Here is a 23,556-nt window from a genome sequence, read left to right as displayed (position 1 = left end):
CTGATAAGGGTGGGGATGCAGCGCGATCAGAGGAGCAATACTATATTTTACAGGAGGGGGTATTATTAAAGGGCCTCTAATTTACTCATCAGTAAGTGTCTTTTTGCACAAAACTCTCTTTAGATTAAAATATTTACATTGGAAAATGTTCTTAAACCCATCCAACTGAATACGCTTTGTTATTTTGGAGATTAAATCTTGTTTCATAACCAAACCTACACTGCGGTGATTGGTCGAACATCGATCACCGGTCACCCCACGTCATCTCTCCTGAAGGGGACTCATTATATAAACAAAGTGGGGCGTGATTACAGCTAGCTAGAGGAGTGAAGTTATTATTATGTCATAGCTCTTCACTCTCGTAACCTCTCGTTCACCGAGATTTCAGACGGGGGAAAACTTTATAAAGCAATAACTTCTTCGTGAATATTCCTGATCCTCTAAAACAAATGCACCTCCAAACCAAACCTGGCCTAATTTACAACAAAGGCTGTGTCAGTCTATTGCAGCAGAATTGTAATTTGACCCTCAACTTGCCTCATGGTGTAAATCTCCCGTCGTTGCCTAGTTATGTTTCGTCTTCCTGCTGATCCGCCGTGTTTGTGAAGCGCTGAGTAGACTCTTTTAAAACAACGGGCTGAGCCCATTAGCCGACGCCTCAGATTGATGTGGAACCGGCAAACTATTGGGCAAGACTTTGCAGGTTGTTTATAAGCCTTTAAAAGTGCTGCCGGAGGGGAAGCCGAATGCTGATGAGTGCGGTTTGGGACCAGGTCCTCTCCTATGGGCCTAATTTAGACCAAATAAATAAGAAGTGAGCTTAAATTTCACAGCACTATAGATCTTATTTATTTTTTATTATTTGTGCTCTGTAGTATAATGAAAATGTTCTATCAGGGTGTTTTATCATCTCACATTATTCATTGACTGTCTCTTTTTGACAAGTCTGGCCCTTGAAGTGCAATTTATTATTTCTTCAAAACTACTGATAAAATATTCAAGTGTAGTGTTATGAATTATTCTCTTGTATATAAACACAGTTGATACGTTCATGAAAGAGCAAGTAGGAATTTTTAAGCATATTTCGACCCTATAATAAAGCAATGTAGAATCATCCATCATGCTTTCAGGAGTTCCTCCTCTGCCTACTATCTCTTCCCCCATTAGATGCTAATCCTCAATGCTTTTATTTATGACACCTCGATTCAACATCACCACCTTGTAGCAGACAGGATTTTTGTGACATAATGTTTAAAATATTCAGTGTTTTCCTAACATGATTGTTAAAATATTCAGTGTTTTCCTCACATAAATGTTAATTGAATTTCATAATTTTATAATTATACATTTATAATATAGATAGATAAGATATAAGTGTAACAAGGTGGTACATTTCACCTTAGATATCTAAATATAAATCAAACTAGTGTGGTGTGGTTCCTTCTCAGGAAGGAATAATTTTGAGTTGCTCTTAGCTTAAGAAGATCTTTCACTTAGAAGAAAATTTAAGACACACACTGCATTAAATCTACATATACGCGTATGAGACTGGTAGAAACACGCCTGAACAAAAACACAGTATTACACAATTAAAAAAAAGGATAGAAAGAAAGGAAAGGGCAGGAGCAGAGTGAAAGGATGATGTTATTATATGTTAAACTTTGTATCCATTAACTTGCTTTATTTCCTTACATCTATGTTCTTTTTATTTACACCTTGTTCTTGTTCTTGTTTTTATTAACATTTCATCTGCTGTGAACTGGAAACCTAATTTCCCAAAGGAGATCTCCAGAGGGATTAATAAAGTATATCTATCTATCTATCTATTAATCTATCTAATAGTTTCCACTCCAATAAACCAAGTAAAAAATATAAAATGTATGGGCTCTCTAGCAACTACACATAAAACACATCAACAACCCTGAGGCAGATAACAAGGAAACATGTAATTCAACTCAGAGAGTGGGCTCCTTTATTTAATATAAAGGTGTTTCCAGAGATTCCAGAGTTTAGGAGCTTCTTACGAAGCATATTTGGCTTGATATTTAGGTTTCTGTAAGGCATTCTTGAGGCATTTAAGAGCACGTCTGAGAACATCCGTATCTAAATGCTCCTTCTTAGCCGAACCCTTCCTAAGAGCTTTCTTACGTCCCTAAGGGCAATCAATTGTTATTGTAACACGAGCATCCACAAAATAATAACCATTTCTATCAATTGGACAATTCTTTATCATTTCTAATTGACTTTTTGAAGCACTTTTATGATGTAAAAATGATGCTCATTGATGGTGTGCCATCACTACCCTGGTGGATAAACCCTCCCTGAAGTGATCGTCAGGTGGTTTGCTGGTGGACTTAGCTGCGCTTCTTTGAGCGTGAATGTAATGCAGCCAGGCAATGCCTCTACTCTCAGAGGTAAATAGTCCACATATGCACACTCGCACGCTATGAGGACAATTAATCAAAGCAAATTTGTTCTCGTTCACTAATCTGCGTTGAACATGCTTTGCTAATTAGCATAAGATGACCTGCCCTGACAGGCCGTGAGATGACCTGTGCGTATAAATCAGAGGGAAGCGTAGCAACAGTAGCATTACGTCCTTTTCAGCATCTGTGAGAGAAACGCTCTAATTCCTCCCTGGTGGGCCACAACAAGGATTTAACGGCCTCTCTGACTGCCGCAATATTGCCAAGATTTACCTCCTAGTTGCTACTCTGTGAAATAGTTGTGGTTTCAGTCCCCGGTGACACATTGGTTGAAGAGGCACATAACTGCGGGGGACGCTGGCATTCCACGATCACGGCCTTCGATGTGTCAAAAGTAATTAGGCGAATGGCAGACTAAAGCCTATTATGTGGTGGGAAGGTGTGTGTTAGTTGTGTGAGCTGCCAATTAGAATGACGACTCGATGCACACTAATGAGGATCGTGTCGACAATTAACGCAACTTACACTTTCTATGAACCTACTATTGGTTGACAGGTTAACAACCTGGAGACGTACACGGACGCACAACAATTTTCATAGAATCCCAGGTCAAAATATCGTGTTGTAAAAGCTTGATCAAGTTCTTTTACAGCTTCTACAACATAATCACTGTTTTGCATTTAGAGTGTAAAACTAAGTAACACAAGGTGCTGTACAAACCTGCTGTGGCTGAGATATAAGGCTCAACAGATGTTGTTCTCCGTTGGTATTGACTCTTGATGGATGAGTTGTTTAAAGGCTGAATTTGTCATGTTCATATGTTTGTGTCCAAAAGCATGTTTCACCAAAGACACTCTTTCCACACATGTTTCCCCTTTTATTTGTCCACATTAATTATCTTTATAATTATTAAGCCATCTCTGGGATTGGCCCCTGGTCCTCAAGATTGCACTTAACAAAACCAGTTAAACCAACACAGGTACCCTAGGCGATGTTCTTGCTGCAAGAGGCTGTGAAGCCAAAGCTTATATGGAGTAAGAGTAAGAATGCACCAACGCGTCCCTCGCCCTTCTTTACTTCTTCCAAACAGTTCATTACAGTTTATTACAGCAATCTTCAAAACACCAAACAAGCTGTTTTAATTCACAGCTGGCTGATCCAATGAAACCTTTTAGCCCCCTGTCTCTATGAGCTGACCTCAAAGGTAATTACATTACAAAATAACATGCCAAAGTGAATGGAATAAATGCTATATTTTACTAGAATAATATCCGTGTCATTACTTCATATACATAATAATTGATGGTTTGTTTCCTGGAACATTTAGCTGCTGTTAATAGTAACATGTGTAATGACACGAGAGCAAACAAATGCAAGTGGATATTTGAATGAAGAGTCAGGGGTGTTTTAAAGTCTGCCTCGTAAATCTTTGCTGTTTGATTTCCAATGCGAGAGTATGTGATTATTCTTGCCCTGTCAACATGGCACAAGTTACCATCTTCCCTTCAAGCCTATTTATACGAAAACTTCAAAGCGTCTGGAAGAGGCACAATATGCAAAGTGGGTAATGAGTTAGCATATTCCTCTTTTTTTTTTATCTTTGTTGACAACATGCTGCTAAAGTCAGTGAAGCTACAAATTAGAAAGCGACAATTCTTCCCGTTTCAATGAGCTTTGGTCAAAGAGTTTGATAGTCCATTACATTTTTTTTCCCTAACAAGCATTTCATTTTCCTCAAACAACCTTCTTTCTCAGGGGAGATCTAAAAAAGCGGCAGTAATTAGAGTAGCGGGGGGAAAAGAAGGAAGAAGAACCAAGGTAGAGGGGGATAAAAGACGGTGAAGAGGATGAAGGTAGAGGGGGTGTGAGAAACAAGATAATGAGAAGCAGGGTGACGGAATGAAAGAGTGCAGGAGGAGGAGAGCATGACAGGAATCCAGGAGGGCAAGAGGGTTGTTTGCCGATGCCTGCATCCTGGTGTGATGTCGTTGATCTTCTCGCCATGTTTCCTTACAAAGGGCTTGTTGTCGGGGTGTGTGATGATGAATAACTTATGTCAGCCCACTCATCTCATCATGTCCACCCGCCGATTTATGTCACTGTTCATTTGGGATGCCGCCCTAAAGTTCAGTCTCATGAAATAACTATGAGGTGAGACGCTGCTGAACGAGTGCTGGAAACATCAACACTTAAAGGATGCAGAGAATGAAACACTGGTAGTTAAAAAAGATCCCTGATTCACAAGCAGTTGCTCCAAACACGTGGCGATAAACATATTGGAGACCAGGAAGGATTTGTAAACTGATGCTGTGAGGATGACACCAATAAGCATCCTTTTTTTCAGCAGCTTCCACATCTGCGAGGTAATTTAACACTGTAGTAAAAACAGGATTTCAGTCTAGGAAGACATGAATTTCACATTTGGTAATTTTGCAAAATAAAACCTATTTTTTAAACTCCAATAATGGATAAAAATGAAATGTTATCATTATTCTTTGCTTCTGTGCAGCTGGTTAGCAAACATCTCAAGGACTGGTATTAAGTTTTAAGGCCAGTGACATGCACATACACTAAAATCACTTAATAAAATGTTTGAGAAGAGTTACTTCTTCTTCCTTCATCGGTCGACACAACCCTGGTGCTGTCAAAAGGCTGATGTTATCCTGACCAGTCGGAAATGAAAAGGGTAGTGTGTCGCATGCAGTTAATTGTAAATAAGTAGCACACGTGTTTGGCCTTCAGAAGTATGATGTTCAACAAAGCCTTGAGGTCAGTTGCTTCATTTGTTGTTAGTGTACAGAAGCCTGTAGAAGAAAACCACATGTTCACACTCAGTCAGTGAACATCTAGCATGACTTCATTCTTTTGCCATCAGTGTGTACAGAGGATAAAAGCTTGTGTATTGAGTATGAACTGTCCTCTTCATTTATTACACCCTTAATTAAACATAATAATAATAATAGATTAGTTATATACATGACAAGTGATGGCATAAAAAAGAAACAATTCTCCGTGAGATAATTGTGGACCTTTCCAGTGTGGGTGAAGCAAGTAGCAAATACAACCTTTATTAAAAAAAAATTCAGACTTTGGGGAAATGAGACAGATACAAGAAATGAAGTCTGCAACGATGGTTATATTATTCTGGAGAATATTATACTAAATGACAAATGCTTTGTAGGTGTTTGGCCACAGTCCGTTCCTTCCATAAACCGACCAGAAACATTACTTAAACCACACTCTAATTAACTTTAAATTTCTGGACTTTGTTTCTTTTTATTTGTAATTCTAAGATCAATAAAGGAAACGTAGATCTACAAGCAGTGTTTCACACAAACGTAGCCTTGTGAAATGAACATGTTGATTTTAATGTAATAATACATTCTCTAATTCATTCTCTCAATAGTGCCAGGTCCAGTCTCAGTGACCCTTTTTGTCACTGTCCTGTGTGAATGACCACAGGTGTGTGTTCTGACCACACTTATGCCACGCCCCCTTACATTCAGGCGTTCACCTACACTTTCATTTTTCTACTTTTGATACGTACAAACAGGTGAAAACATTTCTTGGTGTTTAAACCAAAAATAAAGAACTAAAAGGGTTTAATTAAACATTAAAAAATAATGTTAAGACCAGGTTTGTCAGATATTTAATAGAAAATAAGAGTTGAAATGAAACAGCTGCCTTCCATCATAACTCCAGGAAGCGAGTTTTTCAACATTGTGTTAAATATGATAAATGCTGCTATATCTCAATGTCGTGAGTGCTGTCAAAGTATCAAAGGTGACAAAAAGACAGAAAGGGTTCATTCAGTAACACTGACTGTTGCTGTCAAGATGCAGGCTCCTTGTCTCTCTTGTTTGACGTGTTGTCAACATGGTTGTCGTCACCTGAGAGTTGACTAATCAGCCACAATTAAATCATCGCCTCGGGTTTATTTGCAGCTTTGCTTCCAAATCCTGCTCACGGTGAAGGTTGGGGCGAAATCACAAAGGGATTGGTGATTAGTTGCATCGGGCACATCATAGCACCGCATGCATGGATTTAATGAAAGAGATCTGTATAATTGCTTCGTTGCTGCTCACTAATTGGAACTGTTGGCAATTAATATTATATTAAGCTCTTTTTTGTGTATAGAAGATTCTTTCTCCTTGTTCATGAGTGGGTTGAATTTTAATTTTCATCAAAATTAATCCACTGAATCTTACAAGAGCTTCCGAAGGCTTAAGTTATATATATACCATTTCAAAAATATGCTTTATAGTTAATTTATAATCAATAACAATTCGAACAATAATAATAATGATGAGCCTGATGACTAATACAAATCTGATGCTGATGCTACTGTTATTGAATAAGTATGCTTAATGTATTTTTCCTCGTTTTTAATCTTTCCTTGCTAAGCAAAAATATACATTGACGGCTTGGGAGAGTAACATATGTGTTGTCTGTTTAACACTTTACAAAGATAACCTGGTGGAAAACATCTCTGCTCATGAGCCAACTTCAAAATATAGTAAAATAGCTTTAAACGATTCATGATAATTGTTGGTTACATTTTTTGTTGGCCTTTTTAGAGTCTCCAGACACAAAACATGGGATACAGCAAAAGTTTCTCTCTTTCATGAGAAAAGCTATATAATAGCAAAGCAGAGATTTTCCTGAGAACATGTTTCATCCTTGTAGTTGAAGGTTAGTATATCAGTCTGAGGTGTGAAAGCCTATGTACTTGTTCAACATTCTTTTTTTTATTCCTTTTTTCAAGAACGTTTCGAGCTCTGACCTGTTTTACAAATGAAAGCGAATGTGATAACTGAAGACCAATTTCATTAACGTTCAGTGTCTTTGTTGCCGATTAAAGTCTGAATGAGACATTAATTAAAATCATATCTGCCACATCCTCACTGCTCACCTTCTTTTCTCTTCCCCTGTTTGTCTCTCTTTTGTCTGACAGAGACCGTGATGGATACAAGGACAGCGACAGCAGAACTTGGCTGGATATCGTTTCCGGCGAACGGGGTAAGAACAATGCTGAAGTGTGTCGTGTGTGTGCGCGCATGTACCCTTGGGGTGAGCGGTTTGAGTACACTTAACGGCGATCCATTAAAGTGTCCGTCAAAATCTTAATTACAGCAGGAAGGTGACACCAGATAGCTGCTCTGTCTGAGAAAGGATGCTGATAAACCTGGGAATGGAAATGATAGTGGACTTTTCCTCTGAGTTCTGCAAAATATCTGTGTGTTGTTTGTGTCTGTGAGTGTGAGGTGAGCAGGCTAATAGTGATAAATGGATGTCCGTGAGCAGCTCAGATCAAGGTGGAGAAGAGAAAACATGGTGGAGGAGAGAGTGTGTTGATAGAACTCTAACAGTGAGGGAGGGGAAGAGAAAGTTTAATTTGTGTCACGGCTTAGTAAACCCATTAATCATCTTCCCGTCGCTCCAGTGGGAGGAGGTGAGCGGCTACGACGAGAACCTCAACACCATCCGGACGTACCAGGTGTGCAACGTTTTTGAGCCCAGCCAGAACAACTGGCTCCTCACCACGTACGTGGACAGGCGGGCCGCCCAGAGGATCTACGTGGAGATTCGCTTCACTGTCCGAGACTGCGCCTCCATCCCCAGCGTCCTGGGCTCCTGCAAGGAGACGTTCAACCTTTACTACCTGGAAACTGAGAGAACTGTGTCAGAGGGCGTCAAAGGGGTGGAGTACTGGGCCAATGCCCCATTTTTGAAGGTAATGGTCTTGGGGGGTTTCAATGTTGCAAGAGACTGCCGCCGATTGCAATCATATCAGACTGCACATTTGCATTTCAAAGTAGCGCCACGGTCTTAAGGCCACTGGCTCAACACTCTTCTCAGATGTGTTGCCACTCTGACAAACCTAATTGTAATATTGCAGCATGTTTGAGTCACAAAGAGACCTTGACTGAAGGCAAGGCTGGTCTCTAAACACACATAAGATGTGTACACGTTACTCAGTGAATTTAACAAACTGCAGTCATGACAAAAATCAATACATCTTTCTAAATAATTCTACTTTAAACCTTTATTGATGAACGCGAGACACTTCATGGTTACTTACTATGGTAGCGCCTCCAAGATTTGAAGTGTAACTTAAAGACCATCTAACCATATATATATATATATATATATTAAATATGTGCACCTTTGTAAATGTTACTGTGATAGAACTGAGTTGAAAGGAGCCAAGATTCATTCCTGTTACTATATTTCTGACTGTGCCTAAGTAAAACTTGAGTATAATATACTGCAAACTTTAATTCATTTTTTACAATTATTGAACCTTTCTACTTGGGTACAATGTTGACGAAAAAGGCACGCAATTCTAAAACAATCAAAAGTCAACTTCCGTTCATACCTTGATATGTGTTGTAAATGTTGTACTCTGACTCATGGCTCTTGGATGACATATAACCTTCCTTGGATGTAGGTGGACACCATTGCCGCAGACGAGAGCTTCTCTCAGGTAGACTTTGGCGGCCGCCTCATGAAGGTCAACACAGAAGTGCGAAGTTTTGGCCCGTTGTCCAAAGGCAGGGGCTTCCATCTGGCCTTCCAGGATCTCGGGGCCTGCATGTCCCTTCTAGCCGTGAGAGTGTTCTACAAGAAATGCCCCAGCATTGTGCAGAACTTTGCCTTTTTCCCAGAGGTATGCAGCGGTTCACTAGAGTCTATCCATCACGCTTTTTGGTGCAGCAGTTATCATATATAAATATTTAAATTTTATTCTGATCGCACAGACACTCACGGGTGCAGAATCCACCTCATTAGTCATCGCCAGAGGAAGTTGTATCCCCAATGCGGAGGAAGTGGACGTGCCAATAAAGCTCTATTGCAACGGCGATGGAGAGTGGATGGTTCCTATTGGAAGCTGCAGCTGCAAGGCCGGTTACGAACCAGACAACAGCAACGTGTGTCGAGGTAAACACTTGTTTTGCTTTTGACATTCATCAAGGCTTTGTTACAAGTTAAAACAATACCCTTTAATATGACATGAGAATAAGCATTTAACAAAAATACACAATACATTGTCTTCACAACCATGCATGGAAGTACATAAAAAGAACATCAAATCTACAGAGAAAACGAAAGTTAATTTAAAGACAAATAGAGGAGAGTTGGTTTGATGTGATGTCACTGGGACTGGAAGATACTGGCATGTATGAATTTACCACTGGATGGTTCCACTCATATGAACTCATGTAGAATGATGTGGAGGACTAATTCCAGTATTACTCAACGGTGGCATGTTTAAACTGCCAAGAATTGCCGATTATCACCCCTTTAAATCACTAAGTCTTATAATCTAATAAACAAATAATAACAAGTATTCAAGAATACCAAGGCCATCATCTGTTACTGAGATATGACAGAATGTCCCATACTTTTTCTCTAAAAATGAAAAAGATGTTGCTCCCTGGAGAATAATGAGAAGATCTGCGTCATCTGAGAAACCTTGTGAAGGTGCTCACTAATTGTCACACCGCTGGGATCCAAAGTCGATTCCGGTGAATTCCCTGATCCATTAAAGGGTTGTCGTCTCGGGACTAAACACCAGGATGAGTAATTAATACTATACGAAATCACTGAGATGACCTACTTTTTCCAGTAGTTTGGCTTCACTGTAAAGAGATCTTCTGCTTTTTCCGGGGTCAGGTCGCGGGGAGGCCCAGACTTAACTCTTGTTGCTTGATAGTCCAGCTCTTCCCAGGGCCCAGCTAAGTGACAAATTATCTCCAGTGTGTCCTGGGGCAGTCAATAACTGGTCCCTGAGGCATTTATTGAATGGCTGCACAGAAAGTCAAAATTATATTTATATATTATGTTTTATTAATTATTACTTTCTGAAAGGTTTGTTTCTTTAAAAAGATGGTATTTTCCCTTAAGTAACTTCCAGACTATCATTTCATTCAAGTTAAATCAAAAAAGTTAACTTTTAGGTGAAAACTATTGAAACACAGACTTTATATCATTATTTTTACTGTTTTTATTTGTTCCATTATTTAAATATTGACATGAAACTGGCCTGCAGTTCCAAAAAGTTTGGGGACCCATGGTCTTGGTGACATCCTAATCAGTTATTCTGTTGGAAGTAATATTAAATATAATTTTTTGCTGGGCTTCAATTGTAAATTATCAGAAAGAAAATGTCAAGAAAAATACCTACTGTTTCTTTTTATCACACATATTAAGTAAAAGCTCAAAATCATGCTGAGAATAGAATCAATCATATGACAGGCACACGAGCACACAAACATACGCATGCACAAACACAGACACATGCACACACATTTACCTACGCACACACATTGAAACAAACATGCCCAGATAACTGCCCAAGGACACACACAGATGCAAGAAAAAGAACACAAACGCACTTATGTTAGCATACACACAGACCAACGTACCTCCAGACGCACATGCACGCAGGCACACAAAGAAACATATGCAAAAACATGCACAGACACACAAAAGCCTTGTTCTATTTTTCGATTCCGCTTAACTTTTCTCCTCTTCATCTTGCTGATATTTGAGGTCTAATTTGCAGCAGGATTAATCTGGCCAGAATATTCTAAACTAATTAACATGGGATGAAGCCGCCTCACTTATCATCGTAGCACACGTACATACATCTTCCGTGCACACTCGCACACACCAAACGGATGACGCTCTCCAGGGAAAATGAGAAATGATTGGTTCTACTTCGGAAAGGAAATGGGGAAAGAGGGCAGATAAAAAAGGGAAAGAGGTGGGAGAATTGGATCATTGGGAGCGGAGGAGCTATTTCTGGGCCCAAATCTGCCTCGACTAATATTAACACATGAAACATTGTAGGCAGCACCTCCATGCATCTCTAGCTACAATTATCTAGCCAGAAATTTCCAATTAAATGCTCTATTATTGCCACAGACTTTCGCAATCGGTGCCACAACATTTGTAAACTCATGCTCTGCTCATCTGGAAGAAAAACTATCTTTACTGTTTCCACTCAAACTTTTATGAACTTGATTGCTAGAAATGGCTAAAACACAGAAATAACGAGGATTTGTGTTACATCTTTCAAGGCTTCACAGAGGAGATGAGAACAACATGAAAGAGACCTTGAAAGTCAAAAGTATTTGAGCAACGTGAGCAATAAGAAGCCTTGAAAACTCCAATAAAAAGCATGATCAAATACGTTTCACTTTTAACATGCTTACACAAGAATTGGAGACCAGGAAAGCTTTCTGTAATAGTTCAGATATAATAGAAGTGAAGGAGAAGAGTCAGCCAAGTCCTGATCCACTTGCAGGTTGTTGGTAACACAGGTACATTAATACTGCAAATGACAAACCAAAGACTAACAGAAATATATAATTTATTTCAAACAAGTGAATAGGTAGAATCAATGGAGGGCAAATGTAAAGATAAGATAAGATGAGAAAGAGAAAAAATAAACATGAAAGTCTTTATTGCTTTCAACGGTTTAGGTAAAACTTTTGTCTTTTCCATCTACTAACTAGACAGAACCAGTGTCATTATTGTAAACCTAAAGTTGACAAATCAAGGGTTAATGGTGGATTTCCTTTTTTTTCTTAAGCTAAGATCTTAAAGCTATTGCTGTGCAGTAATGCTGCTATACAAGTGGTTAGAAGGCAAGAAACTACATTTAAAAAGTATTCATCACTAATAATTTTGCATAGTTGGATAGTAAAAAAAAAAATGAATTCAACTCTGACAAGGCTAGGCTGAGGTGATTTCTGGTGCTACAGTAAATCTTCTTTTTGTTCTTTCAATTTCGGAGTCATCAAAGAGCTCGGCCTTGAGCGAAGTCCAAAACCAAGAGCAACAAAGTCAGTTCAAAGTTTATGGAAAAACATTTATCCTCAGAGAGCCTTTAACCAGCTGTGTGGCATCATGCGGCGCCGCGGCTGATGACAATCGAGAGAAGTCGGCATCCAGGCTCACTGATCAATTATTTAAAACCTCGCAGAAGTTTGTGTCTGAAGTCAGAGCGGGAATACACAGCAGGGAAAGATGTGTGTGTTTTTGTGATGAAAGTGCTTCTGTTTTGTTGCACACTGCAAATACTTATTTGAATTTCTATGCTTAAACACACACACACACACACACACACACACACACACACACACACACACACACACACACACACACACACACACACACACACACACACACACACACACACACACACACACACACACACACTAACACGGACACCCACAAGGTCCTTTGATGATGAGCCAGTTTTGCCGGATGGTTTGCGCAATGTGATGGTTCGGTACTGAATAAACACAATTTCTGTGGCCTGACACACTCTTACACACACAAGACACACACACAGAGGACACACACCAAGGGGCAACCATCTGTTCTAATAGTGAGTCCGGTTTTCTGCCAAGTTGTTATCAGCTGATTGGCAGACGCGCCTGCATCAGTCATGCCCGCCTGGTGCAGACAAGGAAGACGTCCATCGAGCCCACATGCCTTTTCAAAGTTTCCTTCTTGAACTATCAGGCTCATGTTATTACAATATTGATACCAATTATATTCTGGCAACAGGTAGACGGATGATTTACTGCACAGCAGCCTGAAGGTTCTGTGCAGAGAACCAAATAATGAATCTTTTTATAGCTGTAGTGTTTGTGGCTCACTGAGTCTCAGGGGTTGGAGCATCAGATTACGGTTTAATTTTTGTGTTTATAAATCAGATCTCTTTTATTGATTCTTGTGTCCATTAACTCAGATTTCATCGTATCTATAGAATGTCTAGTTTCTGCCTTGGGGCAAGATTAACTAACATCTGAGTTTCCATCTTGACTTTCATATTCTTAATTTAGCGTAAGCGAAAGTGATTTTGTGTGCAGATTAAAACAAAGTCAACACGATTTTAATTATTATGTGGCCATAAAATGTAGAATGACATGTAATAATAACAATATAAATAATATAAAACAAATTATTTATAAACTGTCTGACGTCATATAAGAGACATTTTAAAAACACGTTAAAAGAGTTACGTTTTAAAAGGGTGAACTACAGAAAATGAATGATAACTATGAATGATATTATAAGTAAAAAACTATGCTTAAATCTGTTGGTTGATTAAAACCCATAGACACCTATAAGAAATGAATTACTCAAAATTAACGACTACAGCTAGACAAGCACATAGAGATTTTAACTAAGATGGCACATGGATTGTAAATCAGACTTTACATACACTAAAAGATACACACGGACACACACACAATTACAAACATTTGGACACACCCACACACACATGCATACACAGACCCAGCAGGCTATAGAGGCTAAAACAGTGGCCTCATCATATACCGCAACACTCACATACTTGGTCAACAATGAATAAACATGTGCAATGCATTTGCATTAATTTTAGAATTTTGCTCAGATTGTTTACTTCTTGATAAATTCCTGTTTGTGAAGCAGCGCTGACATTTTAATCTGCGGCGCTCAGCTAAATGTGCTAAGAATCAGATCCTCTGAATCAGAGACCATGGTCCTCAGTCGGAAATGGTTCGGTGAAAGAATTGAGGAGAAATCCTTCCCCAGGAGTACAATATCTTGGAATGCTATTCAAGAGTTGCTACTCATCTCTGGTCAACAACTTAAGGTAGTGAATGAAATGAAAAGATGCCGGATCCAAGTTGCTTTATTGTGTTTTTACTCTCCCTCAAAGAAGAGGTGAGGACCTCAGTCATTGTACATCGAACAGTTGCTCCTTTATAAATATGGAAGCTATTTAAAGTGTGCTATGGCACATTTTTTGAAGCCTCATTCATTTTTTTTGCAATTGCCTAGGAAATGTACTATGTCAGCCACTTTTCCAGGTCTAGATGTGCTTTCTGGATAGAGGGAAGTCTTGACTTTGAGCTGACTTCAAATAAGAGGTATAATAGCTATCTTGAAGCTAGTGCTGGAAGGTAATGCTCTAATACCATCTATTCATTTTGGATAGTTGGAGAGTAAAAAAAAAAGAATATACCTTGACCTCTTGATATGGAGAAGTAATAAAGGTTTTGGAATCTGACTCTGACAAGGCCAGGCTGAGGTTTGCTAGTGCTACAAAAAACCTTCTTTGTGTTTCTGCAATTCCTGAGTCATCAAAGATCTCGGCCATCTTCTGTTGAGCAAAGCCCAAAACCAAAAGAGCCACAAAGTCAGTTCAAAGATAATAAAAAAACCATTTATCCTCAGATAAGCAGTTATGATGGATGGATGGTCAGGTGGATGGTTAGAGGATAGATTGATAGATGATGGATTAATGTGGGATGATGGAAGGGTGAGTAGATGGATGATGGATGGTAGGTTGGATTGATGAATAACTGATAAATAATGGATGGATAATTGATCAACGAAAGGATGATTAAATGGATAATAGATGGATTGATGATGGATGGGTGGATGATGGATGGATGGATGGATGGATTGATTATGAAAGGATGGAACGAAGATGAATGAATGGATTGATAGATAGACAGAAGGAGGGATGGTGGGTGGATGGATGAATGATCGCTGGATAGAAAATCGATGGATGGATGGATGATGAATGGATGGATTGATGGATGGTTTTAAGGAAGGATGGTGGGTGGATGGATAAACGCTGAATTTTCTAAATGCTTATAACTTTTTTTTCATAAGTTATTCAATATAAAGTAAAACAAGTTAAATATATATATATTTGTTAAGAGCAAATACTAGTCTCGCTCACTCTGCGGGATGAGTGGTTTGAAGTTCCAGGATGGATCCCGACCATGAAACAAAATGGGCCTGTATGTAGAGGAGAACAGAGAGAGGGACCTGTTGCCATGGTGACACAGCCCAAGTGTACTAGCAAGGTTGTTGAATAAATGACCTTGACAAGCCAGATGTCTCTCTGCGTGCACACACACACACACACACACACACACTCGCAGGGACACGTGTTGATTCTTTCTGGAGAGACTTCAAAAGGTTGCATCTCTAAAGACAACCGATGGTAAAGGAGTCACACAGTGAACATGGAAACATCCTCTTTGTTTGATGACCGCCCAGTACGTCTTCTATGCTACATCATTTGACCAATTTACGACCGGACAGAAGCATGAGGCTCATGTGGAGGAAGTGTTGATCCTGGTGAAACATTTCCAGCTCCTGACTTCAGAAAAGGGTTGTTTTACTTTGTGCAATCACAGAAGCAGGTGTTTTAAAGTGCTTCTTCCTTTGAAAGAACATGGAATTGATTTTGATTATCAGAATTATCAATTGAGTGCGAGCCATCATCATTATCTTTGCTCCTACGTTTTTCTCCCTTTTGGCTTGGTGAGATAATCAAGCACTTTCAGGAAGAACCTAATGGATCACACCATCAATTACTGGTCACGTCAATGTGTGTTTGTTGTTTTTGCTTAGTTATTTTATTATGAGTATAAAGCTTACCCTGAAAGACATTGAACACCCGAAAACCAACAAAATTGAATACATGAGGAAATAGAAACACAAAAAGGTTTTTTTTTAGATATCATGTATTTTATTAAGATTGCAAAATTAATTAATTAATTCCCATTAAAAATATACCCCAAGAACAACAAGAAAAAAACTTGATTAGTACAGAATGTGTAAGATTGAAGAAAACAACACACTAGAGAATTTCAGAATAAAAACAAACATCAGTCAAACAGTCTGTGGACTATAATCACATGAAAAAAGCTTACAGACACAACAGACCTCCATCGATGAGGACTAACATGTGAAAAAGAACAAACATGCTTAAAATAACATTTACCCTGGTTTAAAGTGATAGTTCAGCCAAAATTCAAATATCACTCGTTTTCTACTGGCTCTCATGTGGACAAAGGACTTGGAATGTTTCTGTTCCGTTTTAGAGTAACAGGCAAAAATCTAAGTCTATTTTATTCAACTGATACCTTGTAGTCTTTATCTTCATCCAAAAAGACAAACTTAAAAACATTAAAAAAAAACTGTGTATTTTCCCACTTCTGTTGAAGCCTTGACATTGGGAATTGTTACGAAAAAACTTAAATAGTTCTTTATTTAATGTTTGTGTGTAGTGTAAGTCATTCGTCTCTCAGCTCCTGCTACAAGTTTAACTTCATTTAAAAAAACATTGGAGGTGCGCATGTGCAAGATTTACGCCGATGGCCTGCAATCTTTTCCCACTGAAACAATTTTTTTATATAGACTTATTCAAGTTTTTCTGAACAATTCCTCTCGTCCAATGCAATACAAGATGGATGTTACAGACGACCACCACAGAAGTATTTAGATGTTTTAAAGAGTGTCTTTTTGGATGAAGATAAAAAAAACAGAGTACTCTGTAAAGTACAATGAAAATAATCCCAACCCTTAGTTGACATGAAGGTGAACACATTTAAATTTTGGGTAAATTTAACAAGGTTATTCCATAACCTTATGACAATCCAGGCACCATTTTCCTTTGGTGTTGAGAAAACCCTTAACTGTACTTAACATTTACTGTACTTAAAGTTCACTTTGTTTTTTGATTAGTACGTAAGTACAATTCCGTGTCTTGTTCACCAGAGAGAGAATGATGGGAACATGAAGCATTTTTAAATATTTAGTTAAAAATAAGAGGAAAACTTGAGTCCTATAAAGAAGCGCTTTCATTTTTATTTTGCCTTGTTTGTGGAAATATTACATTTTTTAGAAGCAACTCATGTCAACGACCAACACAATTTAAGGCTCACGAATGTATTTTACACATAAGAGAACAGATATTTCTTCTTAGAATATCTGATAGAAGCAACAAAGGCTGCGTCTGATGCAGCAGGGTTCTCCTTCTGTCACCGAGCTACAGCCTTCTGCTTCATCACATGTTCCAACATCAGTCAAGCACTCAAACCTTAACACACAACTCTTCTGCCTCTAAGCAGCATTCTAGGTTCATTTCTCATTGCGATTACAGCTTCAATTATCATTTAGCAGCATCATCACTGCAACTCCGGAGTTATCAGTTTTTTACTGCTGCATTTTTGTCACACAAGTTTCTCTATTGGCTTTACAGAAGGTTGTGAGCTAACAGAGTAGCTGACGTGTTTCATTTTTTATTTACCAGGAAAGAAATCCCATTGAGATTAAAAAACTGTTAAAACTAGACTAGACTTTTTTTGCTGAAATGGGAATGTAAAGTAGAATTTCTGAGGCTGTTGCCCTGAAACAGACTCAGAAACGTGTTGTATCAAAACATTTGAAATTGACTTGCCATCTGAAATGTCCAAAGTACACTTGATTAACTAAAGTAAAATGTACCTCCATAGGAAGATTGATGATTCAGTATTTTAAATTTTACATACAAAATGGACTTAGTTAAATGTCAAGTAAAGACTCTAATTCAAGAACTAAAATACATGCAGTAATGTATAATAGTTCCAGCATAAAAAATATTCAGAAGATATTTCAGGTGACGAAAATAATACAAATGTTCTCAAAAGTTCGCAAAATGAATTTGCTAAACAAAAGTGTAATGGAACAAAGGAGAAGTAAACAGTGAACTGGGTAACATCGGCTCACAAATGTTCCTACGTGAAAAAAAAATTGGTTGAATAAGAAGTTAGGAAAACTTGATGACGGATACAATTGTTAACTGGTGCTTAAGCATTATTGGGCTAGCTACAGTTGTTGGTGTAACCTCGGGTGATTCAAGTCAGGTGTGCAGGAGATGAGTTGGGATTGGCCCTTCGGTCATGAGAAGGAATTAAGGCAAAAATAAACCTTTGGAACCTCAGATGTCTAAAATGACATGGTAAATCACAGAGTCAATAACCAACTTCATGTATGCAGAACTCTGAAATGAACGTCGAAAGTGTAAAAGACTTGAGTTTCAAAGCTGAAATAGGCTTAACCAGTCAAAGAATTGGTCTTTAACTTCTTCTCGTTGTGTCTTTGTTGATAAATCTATGTCACATTTGCATTTCGGTTTCGCTTCATTCAATCCACCTCATGAATAAACTGAACCTTCATTACGACAACGGAGGAAAATTGGGGTGTTGGAAAAATGCAGTAAATGGAAAAAAAGATCATTTGGATTTTTAACAGTCCTTTGGTGAAGCCAGTGAATCCGACTTATTTTCATTTAAAACCTCATATTTCTCTGTAAGGCTCCTTTACTTTGATGCAGAATGTGATCGCTCACACCAAGAAAGCCACTTGAAATCTCTGTGTGAATATGGAACAGGCTGCTTTAGGGACACGGCGTACTTGTGCGGAGTACTAAGACTTGGGGTCACTTCCATTAAGGGGCTATTTTCTCACCGTCACCTTGAGTGCTCTCGTGGGATGTGTAAAATTACGAGCATCACCCTCACTTGCTCAATAACAAAGGTTTGCTGAATATCCGGCAGTTTATAAATAAAGTTCAATTGAATTGGAGCTTGCTGTTGCACTCTGAACTCTGGGTCTGTAGGGTCTCGATGTATCTGTGCAGCCCATATAAGTAAGTTGCACCCTAGAGGCAAGGTCCTATTTAGTTTAAGCAGAAAGAGACTCTGATAGAGCATTCACTAAATTTACGAGCTAGGGGCCACAGCAGGATTACAAACGTATTGTGAGACACTGACTATGTAAACCTGTAAACCATCTTTTTGAGGCAACGTGTTGTTTCAAACGCACTAGTAGAAAATGTTCAGTCTTCATCTTTCATTTTCTTTTAACAATCTGAGCCCACATTTTACGGTTAACCATTTTGAATTTTCACCAACTTTAGACCTTGAACAAAAGACTTAAAGATTTATAAGTGTTTATAAACTATGTTTGATGTTGAGTTTTTCATTTAAAAAAAGAAAACTGATTTTGTCAAAAATAATGCTTCCAGTTCCATTATCTTGAGGTCTTTCTCACACGAGGCGGGTAATATGGAGACACAGATCACATGGATTAGGTTGTGGTAAAGAAAGAGCTGAGCCAAAAGACAAAGCTAACTATTTCTAGATTGATTTCTACTCATCTGAGGTCATCAGTTTCGGGTCATGCCTGAAGATCAAGTTTTGCCTGTTTAGGTTTGTACAAATGAAACACGATGATTTCCAGATTTTTATTTGTTTTATGTTTTTGTTTTTCAAGTAGAGGGGTCTAATGTAATTGAAAAGTGAAAAGAAAAAAAGGAAACAGCATGAATACACCGTGTCCTGAGAGTGTGAAACTGGTTTTGTGGAATGAAAACTAATCATGTTTTCAGCATTATCTTTTTCTCCTGCCGTGCTTTTCATTGCCCTGACTGACACTCTTCAGAAGTCCGTTCACCGTCACTGCAGCAGTTTTTAATTAGAATTCTTGTTCGGAGCTGATTTAATGAAACATATTCAACAACTCACTAACAAGAAATGACTCTGCAGTGCCAACACTGTCCCAGAATTAATTTGAATAAAATCAGGACAGCAACCCTCTGCTGCACTCACTTGTGTTTGGTGCGATAAAGAATAATTCATTTGATATTTACGAATAGAAACAACTGTGACCCAGATAAGGAAAGTTGAGACATGAAGCTATAATCCACATCCCTGATAATCAGTCCAACACTGATTTTGTAGACTTTAAAACTGTTGTTGTGTATCTTTTGCGAACAGGATTATCGACTTCAGTTGACAAATAAATCCCCTTCTGTGTTGTTTACTGTTACAATGCCAGACAAAAATGCCTGCAGCTGCATCGTTCTGTAGTATTCACACGTCTTCCGAACAAGTTGACCAAATGTCAATCGCAGACAAATAAGAGCTCCATTTCAAAAGTAGAAAGACAGAGTGGAGCTATATTTTCTAGCAGGGATAGTGACTTATTGATTTTGTCTTTCTGTCGTCCGCAGCTTGTCCGCAGGGCACCTTTAAATCCAACCAAGGAGGAGGATTATGTCAACAGTGTCCTCCGAACAGCCGCTCCACAATTGAGGCCGCTACTGTCTGCAACTGTCGCAACGGCTACTACAGAGGAGACATGGACAAGCCGGAGGACATCTGCACAAGTGGGTCTTCACACACGCACACACACACACGCACACACACACACACACACACACACACACACACACACACACACACACACACACACACACACACACACACACACACACACAGACACACACACACGTGTTTATGTGTTTAAGTGTCTATGACACACTACAAGCTATAATGCTATAGTCCTTATTGACAACTCTTGTGTTTTTTAGCATTTTCTATTCTAGTTGTATCACATTCAAGTTGCACAGGTGTATAAGTACAACTTAAAGGGCAACTAATGTGAAAATGTAACTCTCCAAGGTGCAGTAAGTCCTTTCATCGTGATGACTTTGTTAAGTTACTTACTTTATAAAGATCTCCCCATGTGAAATCTTGGCAGAGGAGAGGTTATGAGAGCAAAGTCCATTATAATATAATAATGGCTTCACTCCTCCTCCAGACAGCTGTGATCACCCCCACCCCCCTACTTTTATACAACAAGTCCCTTGGAGGTGGAGACTCCTGGGATGCGGCGACAGACATCAATGCTTGACAGCAGAGTGGGTGTGGTTATGCGTAACAAGACTTCATCTCCAGAAAGGCGGGGCTTAAGCACAATTTCTAATGTAATTTTTTCAATTAAATTTTTTCTAGAAACAGATACAAACTGAGTACAATAGAGGTCCAAGATCAATTTAAAAGACACTCAAATCAACACATTAGTTGCTCTTTAAGTATTTATTGCTTGAACTTTATTTCAAAACATTTAGGAAACTGCATCAAAATTCTGTCTTTTCATCATAAAATAGTTTTTTGTTTTATCTAATATGTGTAGTTAAAGCACCAGTAGGTGTTAAAAGGCTGAAGAAGTATAGGAATACTGAGTTGCCTTTGAGATTTTAGAGCACAAAATAATCACGTTGCTACATTCCTCAGGTTTTGGATGTGTTGAAAAGACCACATTAGTATTCAAGTCGAGCTCCAAAGTTTGACAAATGCACCCTCTCTGGTCCACAGAGAGATGGTGTAAGTAGGTTGACGCATGAATCATTTTGTACTCTTAGCAAACAAGTGTGTGTGTGTATGTGCTTGTGTGTATGTGTGTGTTCGTCCAGTGACCTGAATTTACATTTTAGAGTAGTTGAAAAAAAGATAGGTAAACAAAACAGAGTGGTGATTTTTCAGGTTGCTGGTTTTTCAGATTGCTTTCTAGTCCTTGTGGAACCCACGTAATCAGTCATGTTTTCTTCATTTCGTTGCCAAATACCTTGTCAGGGTGTGACTGCAGAATATTATTAACCATGTTGCCATGCTGTATGCTAGCATAATGAATCATTTTGGCTCCATGGTTAGGGCGAAACAGTCAAGTGTGTTTGATGACCACTAAATGTGAAAAGCTAAAATTCATATTGCGAACAGAACATTCTCTGTCAGTGTGAGAAAAAAGGCGATGGGAATTATTGAGATGCATTCAAAAACAATCAGCAAGGGTGAGTGGACAAGTGATAGACATGGTTTTAATTGTTTAATAAATTGTAACATTTTACAAGGAAAAGAATGATAAATCGTTTCTTTTAGAGTTTAGAGCCCATTTTTACATGCTATTGTAAGTATTTAAACTTTTAAAAAACTTCATCACCACCTTCCCTTTTTTTTCAAATGGGTTTTTAGGAAAGACAATCTTTCAATACCATTTGTAAATTGATAAATGTGTGTGTTAGTTAAATGTGACCAATATTTGATTTTTGCAGAATCAGATAGAACTGTATTGCCAGTGGTGTCAGAATAAAATAGTTCCTGCATTGAAAAGTGAAACTAATCCTGCAACTCAACACCAGCCTTCTGCAAAAAATAAAACCATATTCTGACACTACAACTTGCACTCAAAGTATTTTTCCGATACCTTTGTCTCACTCCTTCTCAGTGAACTCATGTGTTTAGCATGCCTTTATCATTAGGATTAGAAAGCTCTCCTTTTCCGATTATAGAAACCATTTAATTTAAAGATGTCTAGGGTAATTTTGGAGTCATTGTACCAAGAAGTTTTTGTAACTGTTACTTACTAACTGAATACTGAACTGAAACAATTTCAATCAGTTCAATAAAGTTTTTTTTTTACCTTACCTTAATATGGTCAGGGGCTATTTTAGATGAACTAAACTAAACAAATTCTGCCAGCAGCAACACAATCTCAATGCCGTTGAAGCATCCAAAAGACAATGATGACTTATAAGGACACAATACTAAACTAGAACAGTGTCTACTTAGTCATAAACTGTATCAAATATCGACGTAGTATCGTCACCTGAAAGCCAGACTATGAAAAGGCAGAGGTAGGCTGAATTATGATTGGCTACTGTAACCATTTCCATGTAGTTGAGACTACGAAGGCTGATACATGCTTACTTCACATTCAAGTCAATCACGCCCATTATTATACAAGCTCATCCTAATGAATGGGAATATCATCAAAAGGATTCAACCTCTTACAAAAAGGCAGTGGTAAGTCATGTTCTCACACCAGACAAGTAAGGGAGATCAGATGTTTTGGACTCATGCAGAATAGAGAGACTGTTGAATGTTGGAGATAGAGAAAAGTAAAAGAGGAAATGGTTGGATGAATGAGGACATAAAGAGGACAGGTGGGGCTGGAAGGATAATGAAAATAAGGTCAAAAGTAATGCTTTATAAAAAAAAAGCATTTCATGTGAATAAACCAGAAGCTGAGGGATGAATAATCGAGCTTATACACCTGGACATAAAATCTTTTCCCTGGGGTTTGTGTGTGAGGTTAGATGGTCTGTACATCAACAATCTAAACAAACAACATGAAGAAGGGAAGGGAGAAAAACAACGACCCAGTTAAAATATATTTATACTCTCTTTTTTTAACTCTGGCAGAATAAACGTATTTGTCGGGAAAGCGAGTCAATATCTGTGTCATCTCGGCGTGTGTCTGTTTGTGTATAATAATCAAAGTCACGTCTGACAGAGCGTCTCTCTCCGAGGGATTACTTAAAACGAAGATTCTGCTTCGATGTTCCACCCCGGACTGATTGTTCTCGCTTTGATTTCATCGCCGGGTTGTTTCTGTGTTTCTGGAGCTGGTTAGTGTCAGGGGGTCATGTTGAATTTGT

General features: G+C 38.4%; 1 protein-coding gene across 1 annotated transcript in view; it reads left to right on the top strand.

The window, feature by feature from the left end:
* Positions 1-23,556, top strand: part of LOC148087205 (ephrin type-B receptor 1-like) — an 89,907-nt gene that overhangs the window by 26,777 nt on the left and 39,574 nt on the right. The window contains exons 2-6 of the mRNA XM_087785388.1: positions 7,381-7,445; positions 7,870-8,160; positions 8,878-9,096; positions 9,188-9,368; positions 20,290-20,445. Coding sequence (XP_087641514.1) covers positions 7,381-7,445; positions 7,870-8,160; positions 8,878-9,096; positions 9,188-9,368; positions 20,290-20,445 — 912 coding nt within the window. The remainder of the gene's footprint in view (positions 1-7,380; positions 7,446-7,869; positions 8,161-8,877; positions 9,097-9,187; positions 9,369-20,289; positions 20,446-23,556) is intronic.

The sequence above is a fragment of the Callionymus lyra genome, chromosome 2 (genome assembly GCF_982586985.1).
Source record: "Callionymus lyra chromosome 2, fCalLyr1.hap1.1, whole genome shotgun sequence".
Classification (NCBI taxonomy): domain Eukaryota; kingdom Metazoa; phylum Chordata; class Actinopteri; order Syngnathiformes; family Callionymidae; genus Callionymus; species Callionymus lyra.
This window is presented reverse-complemented; position numbering and strand designations above follow the sequence as displayed.